A 16430-nucleotide genomic window follows, 5' to 3' on the forward strand; every position below is an offset into this window, starting at 1 on the left:
CATTTGGGGGGAGGGGAAACTATGCCTTCAGGTATTGCCTTCCTGTCATTCCATCATTTCTCTTATTAAATCAGCCACAAGAGATTCATGCATAGTGTGAATATTGTTTCAAAAGCAGAAATGTCCAATATAATCAACATTCCTTTTTCAGCTCCTTGGCTTTTAAATAGGAATTTCAAACGTAGTTATGTCTCAGGAGTTAGTATGTAGAAGTGGGAGAATCAGAAATTCAGGGCAAACATGGGCTACATAACACATTCAAGGGAAGCGCACAATAAATGAGATCCTAAGAAAAGAAAAAGAAATGTGAAACTTGAAACCCACAAGGAGAGAAAATAATTAAGAGTAAAGGGTTTTGAGTGTGTTGAAACACAACTGAGGGGGCTGGAGAGATGGCTTAGCTGTTAAGGCACTTGTCTGTAAAGCCTAAGAACCCACGTTGGACTCTAGATCCCACATAAGCACAAAGGTGAGGCAAGTGCAAGGCCACACATGCCCACTAGATGGCACAAGCATCTGGAGTTCAATTGTGGTGGCTAAGGCCTTGGAATGCTAATTGTCTCTCCCTCTCTTTTCCCTCCCTCTCCCCCCTCTCTCTCTCTCTCTAAAAAAAAGAGAAAAAAAGACACTATCTACAGCTAGAGGCTTAAGGAATGACTCTGTGAGGATGCATATGAAAATAAAGGCCAGTTTTCCACTCCAGTAGGTGAAGGATATGCAACCAAAACACAAGAAGGACATCAGAGGAGCTGAGAAAGTGTCCCCCAGCTGACCATTCTAAGCTAAGCATGAGAGGACAGCTTGGGGGGGAGAAAGGCAACAGAGATCTCAATGCATTTGAGGACATAAGAACAGAAACTATGCCTTGCTGACACCAAGAACCTTATCATCATGGTCCCAATATCTACTTACATGTTATAGGCATAGAAAGGTGGAGATGTAGCTTAAAGAGGCCTTGTAATTGAGATAAGGAATAGGCAGTATGACAACAGTTAGTAAGAACAGAAAGAGGCTGGAGAGATGGCTAGGATTTGAGATCAGGCCACCTATAATCCCACCCCTGAAGGGCTAGAGACAAGCAACCCCTAGAGCTCACTTGCTAGCTAGTCTAGCTGAGTCTGTGAACTCCAGATTCAGTGAAAGATCCTGTCTCAAAGAATAAATGGAGAGCCAGAGCTGGGCATGATGGCACATGCCTTTAATCCCAGCCCTCAGGAGGCTGAGGTAGGAAGATCACTGTGAGTTTGAAACCAAGGATTAACATCTAGCATATACAAAGACCTCAGAAAATTAAGCAACAAGAAATCAAACAGCCTGAGACTACATAGTGAATTCCAGGTCAGCCTGAGTTAGAGCAAGACCCTAACTCAAAAAAAAAAAAGCAAGGCTGGAGAGATGGTTAGCAGTTGAGGTACTTGACTGCAAAGCCTAACCACAGAGGTTCAATTCCCCAGAACCCATTTAAGCCAGCTGCACAAAATAGGTGCATGTGTCTGGAGTTCATTTGCAGTGGCTAGAGGCCCTGGTATGTCCATATTATCTCCTCTCTCTCCCTCCCTCTCTCTCTCTCTCTCTCACTCTCTCTCATAAATAAATCAAATTTTTTTTTTTTTTTTTTTTTTTTTTTGGTCTTTCGAGGTAGGGTCTCACTCTGGCTCAGGCTGACCTGGAATTCACTATGTAGTCTCAGGATGGCCTTGAACTCTCGGTGATCCTCCTACCTCTGCCTCCCGAGTGCTGGGATTAAAGGCGTGCGCCACCACGCCCAGCTAAATATTTTTTAAAAGAATAAAGATTAAGTTGAGAGTGACATAGACACTAGACTTCAACCTCTGACCTCCACACACATGTGTACACATAAATGCATACACACACGGATGCAAAAAAGAAAGAATTAAATATCTCAACACTGCCAGGTCAATGAATGACAACAGCTAGACCTGGATTCTCCAATTCATAGCACAGTAGACGCTATGAAAACATCCCTAGACCTTATAGGTAACACTGGCAGTAGCTGGGAAACTCTCGAGGCTACTAAATTTATCCTGATCACTAATGAAACTAAGTTTCAGGATCAAATGTAAGCACAAAGGTGAGATTATGTTGAGTCACAGAACTTAAAGGAAGTCTACATAAAGCATATATATATATAAATATATATACATATATATAGACACCTCTATATGTAGTCTGTGAAATTTCAGCCTGCTACAAAAGTCAGCAAAACCTAACAAGGAACTAGAGAGATGTCTCAGTGGACACTTGCCATGCAAATGTGAGGACTGAAGTTCAAATCCCCAGCACCCACATAAAGGATGAGTGGGAACTGGTGTCCCAGGGCCTCTAGCCACAGCTATTGAACTCCAGACCTGTGTGCTACCTTGTGCACATGTGTGACCTTGTGGGCACACAGTCACCTGGAGCATCTGATGAGTCAAATCTGGGTCCTTAGACTTCACAGGCAAATGCCTTAACTGCTAAGCCATCTCTCCAGCCCCGGAATAATAGATTTTATCCATTGCTTCTCCACAACAGCCTAGAGAGGTGGATATTGCTGTCCCTGTTGCACGAGTGAGGAACACAAGATTTAAAGAAGCTCAGTATATATCCCTGGCAGGCTCACAAACATTGTCATAGGGTTAAAACCCTTGTCCCTCGTTAAAGTGTGTGCTTTTTGTTGTTGTTGTTAGACTGCAATATTTAAAGAGCTATCAACTCTGAAACTAGCATTTACCGATGGGCTCAACCCCATAGAGATTGTTCTTATTTTGGACCAGACTTCCTTCAGAAAGTGTTTGTGGTGAACTCTTCCTCAATAAATATTTTGGATGGCAGATATTCCTGATAGTACCCACCAAAGTCCATGTGAATTAATTTTTTTAAAATGATAATGTATTATACTTATATTTTATATATATTTATATTTATAGTGTATATATTTATTTATTCATATATATAATAGGAGACATATATATCCCACTCAATAAAGAAAACAACCCCAGTGGATCCATTATGCACATTTAGTGGATATTTAAAATTGCCTGTTCAGGTGTGTGAGGGGCAGGAACAGAGTAGAGATGCTGCAAAGACTCTGGATATGCAGTAAGAAGTCTAGAAGCACATAAGCAAGTTCTAGATTCTCCCCCTTCCAATATTCCCTATTCCCCCCCTTTTTTTTCCTTTTGAAGTTTTCGTTGTTGAGAAAACACTTCTATAAATGATGACCTCAGTTACCTTGGTCAGTTTCATTTCGAGTACGTGACTGCTATGGATTCGACTGTCGAAATGAGCTACTTCTTTGGAAGAGGACTTAACCTTGGCAATGATCTTCGCGTAGGAGAACACAATCACAGCCGTGGGGAGCAAGAGGCAGAAGAAGAGGATGCTCAGGATGAATACCTGACCCCCACCAGAGGCCTGGGCCAGCCACCAGTCCAGGGTGCACGAGGTTCCGAAGGGCTCAGGTGCGTAGTCCCCCAGGCCCACCAAGGGCATGGTGGTCCAGAAGGAAGCATAGGCCCAGATGACCGCCAGGCAGATGTAGGCATGTTTTCTCTTCAGCCAAACCCCTGGAGGCAGGAGAAAAGCATTACCCCCAATGGAATCTGCCCTATACCCAAACACCTCCCCTCGATATGTCAAACTCCACCTCCAAAGATTTACTCCACTGAATGCTGTGAGACGTGGGCAGGTAATTGAAGCCTGAGGGAGAGTGAAGTAAAAGGAGGAAGTTCCAGAGCTTGGGCCTTTCTCCAGGAGGAAATTTCACTGGGGAAGCTTTCTCTAGGTACCTAGGAGCTTTGGGAGAAGCAACAGAGGCTAGGAAAGCGGACGGTAAGGAAGAGGAGAGGATGCTGAAGGCAATGGAGGATCTTGGGAAAACATCTCAAAAGTAGGAGTTAGTGGGTTATCCAAGGATCCAAGGAGAATACTTCCCGGGAGGCAAGCCATCACCAAGCACTGCTTATGTCTTAAGAACACCCTCTCCCTAAAAGCCCTCGTGTCTGAGGTCCCCTTGGTCTTCCTAAGAGCTTGCTGCGTGGGGGTGTGTGGCTAAGGAGCCTGACACCGCGCAGGGAAGCTGAGTGGGTGATTGGTGCAGATGTTGAGTCTTCAAGCCTCATTCACAGGACAGTCGAGCCCACACAGTCACGGTGGGAGAGGCATAGAATCTAATTAAGTTGCATCATTTTCTGCAAAAGTAATTCTGTGAAAATGTTTCCAGGGAGACAAATACATAAATAATAATTTTAAAAAAAGAGCTCTGCTTTTCAGCACTAGTTCCTTAACCCACAGAGAATTCCAAGAAGAAACAGTGCAGTCATCTAAAAAATTAAATAAATAAATAAATAAATAAAACACTAATGGTCATTGTTCAAAGTTCACCGCAATCATCAAAGCCAGCCTTATCTTGCGCTGCAGTCACCACGAGAAATTGCCTCCACACCTCACTCATCACTTGGCAACAAAAAGGTCTGGGGGTTGCAGGGAGAGCTACTTACTGCATTGGTTTCATAGTAGCAGAGAAGATATTTCAAAATACATTGAATAAAAGCTAAGTGCTCGCCTCCCCATAGACTCGGGATCTGCTTCAGCTAATGTAAGTCAGTAAGACCATACCTCTCGGACGTCTAGCATTTGACCTTACTCCTGTGCACGTGACTGAATGTCCAGTGTTCCTACCAGGAAAGGCAAGGAGATAGTAACAAATTGCTCGCAGGTCTTGATAAAAAGGTTGAATGAAATAGTGTCAGGGGTCTGTTTTGCAAACCAGGAAGTGGTACATTCACGTGAAGGTTTACGCCTGCGCGTGTGTCCCTTGGCACTAACGAGAAATATAACCGACCATCCATCTCTATTTGTGTCTCTTGTCTCAAATGCGTGGCATTTTGTCTCGTGAAATGCAACTTTCTCAAGCCCAACCAGATGAGGGTAACAATCAGGTAGCCACAAAAATATGTCAGCTCTTGAGTACTCACTGTAATGCATTGCAAAACATTGCAGAGATCATCACATATTTTTTATGAAAATGTGCAGAGGCATACACGTATAACATTCATGGTGAGGGTTACTTAGTGAGGTGTTTTATACTTACATTCGAGTATGGTGAAAGGCTGTCAATACAGGAAGGAGTAGATTAGTAGATTGGTTCTGTGTTGCTCCAGAAGTCAGAACTAGGACCAATGGGTGGAGGTTACTGGGAGGCAGTTTTGTCTCAATAGAAGGAATAACATTGTAACAATGAGAGCAGACCAATCAGAGAATGGGCTGCCTTATGCAGTAGTAAGCTCCCCGTCACTGGTCACTGGAATTACTCAAGAAGAGACCAAGCGGTCATCTCTTAGGGATGCCTTCAAACACTTTAACACTTGACATGGCAGAAAGGTCTACATGTCCCCAGATGAACTTCTAAATTCCAACATACTAGGACATTGTGTAGTGCGTCAGGTTAAATGATGAAATACCACTGAGGCTCGGCCTTAGCAGAAGCTAAGCTCGTCTCCATTTCCCATACAGAGTCATGTCCTGTAGTGATTCTGGTGGTGGAATGTGTTCCCTCCTTAACTGACACAAAGCTACACTCAAGAAATCCTTTTAAAACCGAAACATGCAGGTTTAGTCTTCCTCAAGTGCTCCACAAAACAGCTGAGCATTTATATTTTGCCTTCTGGTCTAGAAAATCTATTTTCAATTGAAAATCTATCTGGCATGATGAAAAATAATATAATGGAAAGAATTAGACTCTGATGTCATCCAAAGATGTGTAATCGCATATTTTTATCTTACTGGAAACTCTGACTCAAACTATTTTATTAGAAGTTTTGATGTTTAGGAAAAGGCATGCAATCTATGAATCAGGGCTGAGTCGTGATAACAGTGGGTTGCATCCCACTGCCCTTGGTGAATGGTCTCCTCAGTGTTGGGAGATGCAAGCGTACAAACCCTAAAGGGAGGATCTACCCCACTCAGAGCACAAGAACTCCTTGATCTTTGCCATTTCAGTCCCCTGGCCATACTCTGTCTCCTACACACATTTCCGATTAACAGATTAATAATCCAAGCAGATTGATACCAAGGAAGTCAGAGCCACTCCCTGGTTAGGTCTGGATTTTTAGATTAAAAGTAACTATGCAAAGGTTTTTTTCTTTCTGGCCTAATACATTCCTAAGGACCCCAAAAAAACAAACTTTCTAGAAATTATGTTTAGCCAGTAGAACAGTTTAAACTGAAAAATAAAAATAGGCTCTGATAATTTAGTTATTACTGTCTCACCCCCTCACCAGTTCTTAGTCAGCCATCTTTCTACCTACCAATTTGCAGAGACATTTAGCATACCAATAACTGGGGACTAACTCCACAATGCACGACCCATTTACATCAACAAGGAGGGTCTAATGGGAGGGGGTAGATCATAGATGAGCCTAAACAATGGTACCAAACTGCCTGTATTTGATGAAAAGAAAACTAATAAATCAAATTAAAAAAAAAAAAAAAACCACAAGAGCTGTGGAGCAATATTTCTGGATGTATGCCCTTTCATGCAGGAGCAGCTGCACGGCTCTCTACACCTGGAGAACATTTTGGAATTTCTCATTTCTAAAATCATAGGAAGCCTGAGTCATAAGGGAGAATCGCAGACAACTGTTCTTATGTAATTACACGTGCCGAGTCAGCAGTCAGCTACACACCTCAGGCCTACCATCCTTCAACGTGTTGTCCTTTGCATCACAAAATGCAGTGCCTACGCACTGTATACAAAAAAAGTGGTAGCTCTACAAGGAAGGTATTATTATAAAAGTAATACTAAAGGAATGCTGATTCTGTCATGTCTGATGGACAGGGCAAAAAACAAAAAAATGTGAAAGTAGAACAGGGACTACTTTAATAGAAGGGGTTCTGTGGAAGAGGGGTGAGGAGAAACAAAAGAAGCTAATGAGAAGGGATTGTGATCAAAAGTCCTTATGTACATGTATGAAAATTGTCAATAAAAATGTTTAAAAAATGAAATGAACAACAACAGCAAATAAAAAGAAACCTGCATTGACACGGATCGAATGCTCAGATATATGTTAGAACGAGATAGGCTATTAATAGAAAAACTCTTGGTCACTGAGGTTATTAACAATCTTTATTGGTTCACTGTGTAAAATATGTCCAGCTCTGATACTCCATCCTTCCAGCTTTGACTGTCAGGGAACAAGAAACCTTCCAACTTACCATAAGATAAGTAGCAGATCTTCAGGTATCGATCCAGGCTAACAGCAGTCATGGTGATGAGGCTTCCACAGCCAAAGAAAAATCCAGCCCATCCGTACCAGCGGCAGCCGAACCAGCCAAACACCCAACGGTGGCAGAAGCAAGAGATGATCGTGAAAGGTTTGCCTACAACTAGAGTACCAAGAACATGTCAAGAGAGGCCTTGGCAGTTAAAAACCTTCCCCAACTACTCAACTTACCTGGGCCCTCCTCCCCTAAGCATATTTGCAATGTGAGTGCACACACACACGCACACACACACCATTCATTTCACAGTCCTCCTAGGTTAATAAAATTGAGCAGTTATCTTTGAATAAACTAAGTTTGATGGTCCCCATAAAAGCTTTCAGACATTCCAATACCCAAGGAAATGAAAAGCTATAGAAGGAATATTTAAAGTAGTCAGCGTTATAAAAAAAAAAAAAAACTGTTTCAAGCTGGAGAGATGGCTTAGCAGTTTAAGTACTTGCCTGCAAAGCCTAAAGACCCAGGCTCAATTGACTAGTTCCCATATAAGCCAGATGCGCAGGTGGCACATGCTGCTGGGGTTCATTTGCAGAAGCTAGAGGTCCTGGGGAGCCCCCGCCTCTCTCTCTCATAAGTAAAATATTTAAATAAAAAGTTATTTATAAAAAAAACTGTCTCAATGAAACCCAAATTCAGGAGAGTACAGGAGATGTGATTTCAGTGAGCAGTGATAACAATTTTGTCACTTTTAATGCGTTATTGACTTGAGTAATTTGAAAGCTAAGCAAGAAGGACACTGTATCTTCATCAAAACACTACCTACACAAGACCAGCATAGAAAGAGAGAAGAAAATGAAGATGTCAAAATAGAGAAGAGACTAGTTGGAAAAAAGGGACTCAGTGGAGGGAGGTGTAAGAGAGAGGAATAAAGAAGGGTGGTTGGAGGGCATTATGATCATGGCATATTGTCTATATGTATGGAAGTCATCCAAAAAAAGTTGTAAAAATACCCCAGGGTTGTAGCTCAGTTGGTAGAGTGCTTGTCTAGCATGCACAAGTCCCGGGTTCAATCCCCAGCACTACATAATCCAGGCATACTGAAGGTCACCCCTGGCTACACTCAAGTTTGAGTCCAGTCTGGACTAGAGACCCTGTCTTAAGCAAACAAACAAAAATATTCAAGAGAAAATCTTTTTCCAAACACAAGTTTTCTAAACTGACTTCCGAAGCATGCCCAGGACTCAATTATATTTCTTGCCTCCCAAAACTAGGCATTCAAGCTTTCGTGATCAACAAATATTCCCTGAAACATCTGAATATGATGCCATATGATAGCAAACTGATTCTGCTAAGTGATGATTCTATGAAGTGCCCTCCAAAAGGAATAATCCTACTGAATCAAGTAGTATTTGGCAAGGTTATACGTTATACACAGTGTGAGGCAGTTAGAAGTTAAAGGCTCTAAAATTTGTAAGTCAGAAAAGTAACAAATATTTTGTGTCATAGCACCATCCAAATATATTCACTATAAAGCCCTGCTTGACTTTATTCATTTTTCTGCACATTATAAAAAGTGAATTCATTTAACTAGAAAAGTTCTATAAAATAAGATGGAAGACTCCTGGACCAAGGAGTCATTTGATGCAAAGAACTACTTACTATGTATGTGCTTGTGGTGGCTTGCATGTGACTGTATATCCCCCTAGCTACAAGTACTTTTGATCAAGATTAAGCTTCCTGCCTGCGGGGGAGGGGGGTATGTCACTGGGGCAAATCTGATTCCAGCTCAGAGGTGTAGGGAGCAGTTTGAGCCCTGGCAGCTGGTTCTTGCTGGTGGTGCTGGCTATTTGGTGGTTTCTCTCTACTGGGATCTTTGAAAAGGAGCGAGCTTCTTCCACCATCAATACAATTTCATCTGGATTTGTAAACAGAAATAAATCCTTTCCTCCCATAAACTGTGTCTGGTTGGATGCTTGTTCCAGCAACATGAGGCTGACCACAACAGTGCCATACCTGCATGCGATAAAAATCCAGATCTGGTGATTCAAAGACTGATGGTAGACCTCTACGTGGCATCATGAACTACAAATAGTGAAAGTCTTAAACTCATTTGATTTTTTTCCTTATCTTATTATGATAATAAAATGAATAAAATTACCTTATGGAGATTTATAAGATTATCTCAGATTTCTAGTACAATGTTGAACACAAGTAATCATAGTAGGCATGTTTTGTGACCCGGTTTTATTTCTTCAAAATGCCACAAAGTGCCAGGCATGGTAGTGCTCACCTTTAATCCCAGCACTTGGGAGGCAGAGGTAGGAGGATTGCCACCCTGAGACTACCTAGTGAATTCTAAGTAAGCTTGGACTAGCATGAGACCCTACCTCAAAACAACAACAAAAAAAAAATGCCACAGAGGAACTGGGGAGATGAGCAAGAGAGCTGCTTCCATCCTGAACCTGACAATCAGCGCCAGGATAAAGGAGACAGACCCTGAGGACACTCAACACCCACCAAAGCAGAGATCCAGAGGCTCCTAGGAGCTCATCACTGAAGTAGACTTAAAGCACACCCACCACGGCTCGGGGCATTTTGCAGAAGCGGGGCGGGAAAGACTGTCAGAGCCACAAGTTGGGTCGTCATTTCCTGAGGCACTGCCTCTCCCCAGTAACTGACTGCCGATCCCACAATGCACAACCCACAGTCCCCATAGGGATAACCTGAGACCCAGTGAGGAGGGCCCTCTTCGGAAAGGGGGCAGGGATGAGGGAAAGGATGGTTCCAACATGTGATGTTGTCATACTATGTCCATAATCAATAAAAATTATGTTGTTAATGCTTCAGAGGTCAGAGGATGGCTGTGAGTTTGAGGCCACCCTGAGACTACAAAAAACAAAGGAAAACTTCATTATTGAATGTGATTTTTTTAAGCTTTTTTTTTTATTAATTAGTTTTGCGCTCAGTGAATCCAGTCGAGTTGGTACCATTGTTAGCCTCCTCCATGTCCACCCCCCTCCCCCCGACCCCTCCTTGTTGAGATATATGGGTCATGCATTGTGGAGTTAGCTGGTATTTTTGTTGCCTTTCTGGGGGCAAAGAAAATCCATCCTTGTTTGTTAGAAAAAAATTTAACCTGAGTCTGGGGCAATAGATAGCTCAGTGGGTTTAAGTTCTTGCCACCTAAGCATGAGGGCCCGAATTTGAATCCCCAGCGCCCATATATAATGCCAGGCATGGTGACACACGCCTGTACACCCAGCACTGGAGAGATACGGGCAACAGGGTTTGTCGGCCTTGCTGGTCACCTAGCCTAGCTAACAAGATGAGGTACAGGTTCAGTGGAAGACCCTGTCTCCAAAAAGTATGGTAAAAAGGGACTGAAGAAGACACCCAACATTGCCCTCTGCCCTCCACGTACATGTATATACACACGTGCACATGCACCAACATGCACACACACGTGCCCACATATGATCAAGCACACATGCACACACAGATATATGAAAGAAATTAAACCATAAATACATATTGTTTTATCAAGTGCTTTTTCTACATCCTCTAAGATGGTCATAATTTCTTTTGTTCTCATTGAATCCATTAATGCAGGTTATTAATAGATTAATGATGTTAACATATTCTTATATTCCTGGAACAAATACAACTTTTTAAAGGAAGTATTGGCAATGGAGATATGGTTCGGTGGTTTAAAGGCACTTGCTTGCAAAGCCTAACATCCTGGATTCAATTCTCCAGTGCCCATGTCAAAGCAGATGCATAAGGTGGTGCATGCATGTGGCATTCATCTGCCGTGGCAAGACACCTTTTCATGCACACTCTCTCTCTATGTCTCTCTCTATCTGTATCTCCCTCTCTCTCTCTCTAATAAATAATATTTTTTAATTTTCAAAAAAAAACTACCAGTGAAGGAAGAAATGGAAAAAGAGGGAAAGGAGGGAAAAGAGCAAGGAAGTGACAAAACAGAAGCAGAGAATGGTGATTTCAGTCCACCTCACCCCCTCTCCCTAATTGGGAGGGTCTTAGAATCTGAGTGTGTAGAGCCTTGTGTTCCAAAAATGACAGGCAGACCTTATTTCTTTCACTCAGAGGCAGCCTTGTACTTCAGGAGTTAAGCCCTGTGAAAGGGCTTGAGAGAGAAGTTACCTATCAGGAAAGGCTCCACTCAGGGCTGGAGTGATGGCTTAGTGTTCAAGGCGCCTGCCTGTAAAACCTAAGCATCCAAGTTCAGTTGCCCAGTACACATTTAAGCCAGATGCACAAGGAAGCACATGCATCTGGAATTCATTTGCAGGGCCAGGAGGCTCTGGCTTCTTCTTCTTCTCCTCTCTCTCTCAAATAAATAAATAAATGAAATGAAATATTTGAAGAAAAGAAAAAGCCCCATTTGAAGAAACCATAGGAAATGTCTGCTGTTCATGCACAAGGTAGGGGCCGGACAGCAGCTGAATGAGTCTAGAAAGTTCTCCCACAGCGCCCGCCCACCATGACAGAAGTTGTGCGCTCCATTCATATTCTAAAGAAGAGTATGGGGGGAGCTGAAGAGATAAGCGGTTAAGGCATTTGCCTGCAAAGCCAAAAGGATCCCAGTTCAATTCCCCAGAACCCACGTAAGCCAGATGCACAAGGGGGCTCATGCATCTGGAATTCGTTTGCAGTGGCTAGAGGCCCTGGCCTGCCCATTCTCTCCCTCTCTCTGTCTCTTTCTCTCTCTCAAATAAATATATAGTTATTTTTTTAAAAAAGAAGAGTATGGGTAACTTGCTCACAAATTTTAATTTGTACTTTTATTTAATAAAATAAATTAATAAATCTTTTTAAATTTCACTGATTCTCTGTATTATGAATGAACAAAATTACTAAAGAAAATCCCCCCAAAAACTGAGGAATTTGTAGGGATACAAGATGATTCAGGACCATTCAACACAGGAAGGGTATTGAAGTTGGAAAGACTTTACTAATACAGTCTAGTTATTTTCAAATGCTCCTGCCTAGAGGCCTGGGGAGACCATGGTGCTCCTCTGAGAGCATAGGTGTGTGTGTCTCTGTGTTTGCATGTGTACAAAAGTGTGTGCCTGTGAACACGCTTGCATGCATGTCTCTGTGTGTGCACAGGCAGATATATGTGTGCGCATGTTTACGTATGTGTGTGTGCATGTCTATGATTACCCAAGTGTGTGCAAGCCTGCATGTCTGTGTAGACTCATGTGTATGCAGGTGCATGCCTGTCTGTGTGCACTTGTGTGTGCACAGCTGTGTGTATGGAGGAAGAAGTTTAGTTATGCCTAGAAAGAGATGGTAAGAAACTGAAATTCTATCTTCCATCTCCTCTAAGTCAGATATACGAGCATGTTTTATTTACCTGTCTTTATGAATTCATTTACTGTTTCAAAAATTGTGGTGGCACACGCATCTGGAGTTTGCTTGCAGTGACTAGAGGCCCTGGCATTCTCATTATCCAGTCTTTATCTGCCTCTTTCTCTCTTTCTCTCTCTCTCTCTCTCTCTCTTAAATAAACAAATAAATAAAAACTTTTTTTAGAAAAAAGAAAGTGAACAATAGTGACAAAAATTTGTATCAGCAGAAACTGTAGAAATGGCTTAACAGTTAAGATGCTTGCCTATGAAGCCTAAGGACCAAGGTTCAATTCCCCAGTATCCACGTAAAGCCAGATGCACAAAGTGGCACATGCATCTGGAGTTCATTTGCAGTGTCTGGAAGCTCTGGTGTGGCAATCCCCCCTTTTTACAAATAAATAGATAATATGTGTTTTTTTAAATTGTATCAACAAAAACCGGGTGTATGCCTCTAATTCCAGCACTTGGGAAGTAGAGATAAAAGGATCACTGTGAGTTCAAAGCCACCCTGAGACTACATAGTGAAGTCCAAATCAGCCTGGACTAGAGTGAAACCCTACCTCAAAAATCCAACCCCCCCCAAAAAAAATTGTAGCAACAAATAGGTTATAACACAGGCTGGGTGAGGTGTGGTATGCATGTTATTGTAGCACTGGGGAGTCTGGGACAGAACATGGAGTTCCATTCCAGTTTGATCTACATAATGAGACCTTGGATCAAAATAAATAAATAAGCAAATAATAAATAAATATGGTATAACAGAATGGCAGGTAGAAATTATTGAGTTTGAGAAAAGATAGAGTACGGTCATCAATAGAGATTTTTGTTTCACAGGAGAGAGGGACATTTAGGTAGAGAAATACCCAAAGCAATACCTGAAAAGTCAAGCAAGAGCTCACTGTTAACCTGACAGCCTCCTCCACAGAGATTTCTGTAGACACTGAGAAAACTCAAAACTTACCAAAGCAGAAAGTAAGAGTTTGCAGAAAACCTAATACTAAAGAAGACTTGTGTCATGCCTGCCAAGGCTCAGAAGAACGTTGCAGAAGAGGGGGCGGAAAGATTGTAAGAGCCACAGGGTGAAACAGTGTGGCCTGAGACGTTGTCTCCATTGACCCCATGATGAATACCAGCAACCTTACTGAAGAGGGCCCTCAGGGCAATGAGGATGGGATAGAGGGTGTTTAACAGTATAATTCAATGGGAATATGGCCAATGTGCAATGTGTTTTAACTTAAAGGTGCATAATAATAAAAACAACATTAAAAATCAAGTAAATATGTAGAGGTGAAACTTCTAGGCAGGGAAGACAGCAAGCTCAGAACCTTAAGGTAAGTTTCAGTCAGGTAGGAATGGAATTGTTCTCCACACACACCACCACCCTCCTGCCTCCACCTCCCAATACCAGGATTATGGATATTCAACATCACACCCAGCCTGGAACTGAGCTGCCATCGAATCTTGGGGTGGTCATCTGGAATCTCTCGCCTTCTCTTGCCTTGAGTAGAATGCTTCTGAACCTGGCTGCTGTCAGAATCGCTGGAGTATCATCTGATTTGTTTTTCACTCTGCTTGGCCGTAAGCATCATTGTCCAAAACTCCAACCCCTGAATGCTGTACTTCATGCATCTGGAGACAGCTCAGACATCAATGGACTTTTTATGATTTCCCCAGTCTAGCCTAGTGCAAGGCCCCCATGGGGAGCTGCCGGTACTTATTTACTGCCTAGGTGACACATCTGATTCCCACGATGTCTTCCTCAAGGTGCATATTGTTGAGTGACAAACAAAACACAAAATTTTTAAGATTTATTGGAAGAAAAGGTGTATTACAGATACTCAGAGTGGTCGAGATTCATCAGAGGAAACTGCCATGGAAGAAAATGCTTGTTGATGAATTGCTCTAAAGACATAAGCAGAGTAATGAGGTAGCTTGTGAATTTCACAGCGGATTTGCTAGTCTAGAAACATTTCAATACATCAGACCAATTACGGGTATTTTTACTCAAGCCAATATAATTCAGCCTTAAGCAGGAGTCTGGTATCACTCACTGTTAAAGAATGTGGCTGAAATGACAGATTTCATTCAAGCAGACATTTTTACATTCAGTGCTAAGGCCAGAGAGATGTGACTGGAAAACTCCATAGTATTCCTGTTGCTCTTCCGCCACCGTGTGGCATTTGCACAAATGGCAGCTACCTTACAACCTCGCAAATTCCCTGGCCTTCATCCTATTTTCACAATAAGGGGCCTGCCACGTCTTGCCCCTTACTGTACACGCACATGTATCATAAGGGCTTATGACATTCAAGCCTGTTATTACTGGGTAAAGCCTTCCCAAGTGACTCAACAGGTAGAGGATAATCACCAGCAGCTTCCAGGGGTGGGGAGAAGAGAGAGGAAAAAGTTTATGAAGAGAAACAAAATCAGAGAGCTTTAGATGAAAGCCACTCGTTGTATTGCTCTTGCTGCTTGTAAGAGCATAAAATTATCAATTCTGACAGCCTGGGACCATAAGCTAAATAATAAAACACTGGCATCCAAAGAAAGGTTGGGGTGAGAGTAGGCAACCCTGGAATTTTGTAATTTTGTGAAAGTGAATAATGACATGTGACTTGCCCAAAAACAGTCTTTTTATTTATTTATTTATTTTCTCTTTCAAGGTAGGGTCTTACTCTAACCCATGCTGATCTGGCACTCACTCTGTAGTCCCAGGCTAGCTAGCCTCTATCTCTCAGCCAAAGGCTGAGATTAAGGGTGTGGACCACCACACCCGGCAGTCTTTCTTTTAAATAAATCACAACTAAAGAAAAATTATGTTCCAACTTCTTCTTGCTTTGTTATCAGGAATGTATAAGGTGCAAGAAAAAAAAAAAACAGTAGTGCTCAACTTTGTTCACACACCTGGAAATTCTAATTTTAGATATCCTGATGTCCAGGTAAAACGCTCACATACTTAAATTAAAATTTCTGGGCGTGGAATTCTGACATTTAGAATGCTTTCAAGGTTCACAAATTGATCTTTTGGGGCATCCAACTTTAAGATTCATGGAACAAACATCTTCCTGTATTTGAAATCAATCCTTAAGTTACAATTAAATACACCACCAGAGGGGCCATTCTTCCCTTGTCCCATAGTCACCCCACATCAGTCTCTGGGTGTCACTCACCCATCAACACCCCATCCTATCTCTCTTTTCACCAGACTTCTCTACCGCTGGATTAGCTCCAAGCAGTGACCTACAGCCAAAATCGTCCCTATAAGATTCTGATTTTGAAATCACTCAGCCTAGCATGCCGGGAGATATTCAAGGCATCACGTGGGGTTGCAAACTGTATCCTCAACCTCTAACTTGTGTGGAGGAGAGAACACACTCAAAACATGTTAAATGGATGCTCTCTCGAGCAAGCAACATCTCGTCGACTATCCCCAAACGCTATAAATACACTTTGAGTGGAGGAAAACAGACAGGGTGGGGACAAGGGTGCTCTCTGAACCAGTGGGTGATTTAGGGTGACAAATAGTTTTAAGGCCATGTAAAGAAACATGAGTGTGTTACCTGATATCCCCAGATCACACACTGCTAGATTGATGGTCATTATTTCAGCAGGCCTCAGCTTCTTCTTTCGTCTAGAAGACATATAAAGCACATACCCATTTCCAAATGTGGACAGAATCCCTACAAAGAAAAATAAAGACTCCCATCATCAGAACGAAGATCAGTGTTTGCTTGGATATGAAACACTTCTGAATTAAAAAAAAAAAAAAGGACATCATAGAGGATATTTGGAGGGTAATGAGAGGTCACTAAATAAAAATCTAAATTGAGA

At 42.1% G+C, this 16430-nt stretch overlaps 1 protein-coding gene across 1 annotated transcript in view; it reads right to left on the reverse strand.

Moving 5' to 3' along the window:
- Opn5 (opsin 5) overlaps positions 1–16430 on the reverse strand; it is a 39913-nt gene that overhangs the window by 16825 nt on the left and 6658 nt on the right. The window contains exons 2-4 of the mRNA XM_004649433.3: positions 16160–16279; positions 7219–7389; positions 3235–3569 (exon numbers count right to left, since the gene is read on the reverse strand). Of these exons, the coding sequence (XP_004649490.3) occupies positions 3235–3569; positions 7219–7389; positions 16160–16279 (626 nt within the window). The remainder of the gene's footprint in view (positions 1–3234; positions 3570–7218; positions 7390–16159; positions 16280–16430) is intronic.

The sequence above is a fragment of the Jaculus jaculus genome, chromosome 8, assembly GCF_020740685.1.
Source record: "Jaculus jaculus isolate mJacJac1 chromosome 8, mJacJac1.mat.Y.cur, whole genome shotgun sequence".
NCBI lineage: Eukaryota > Metazoa > Chordata > Mammalia > Rodentia > Dipodidae > Jaculus > Jaculus jaculus.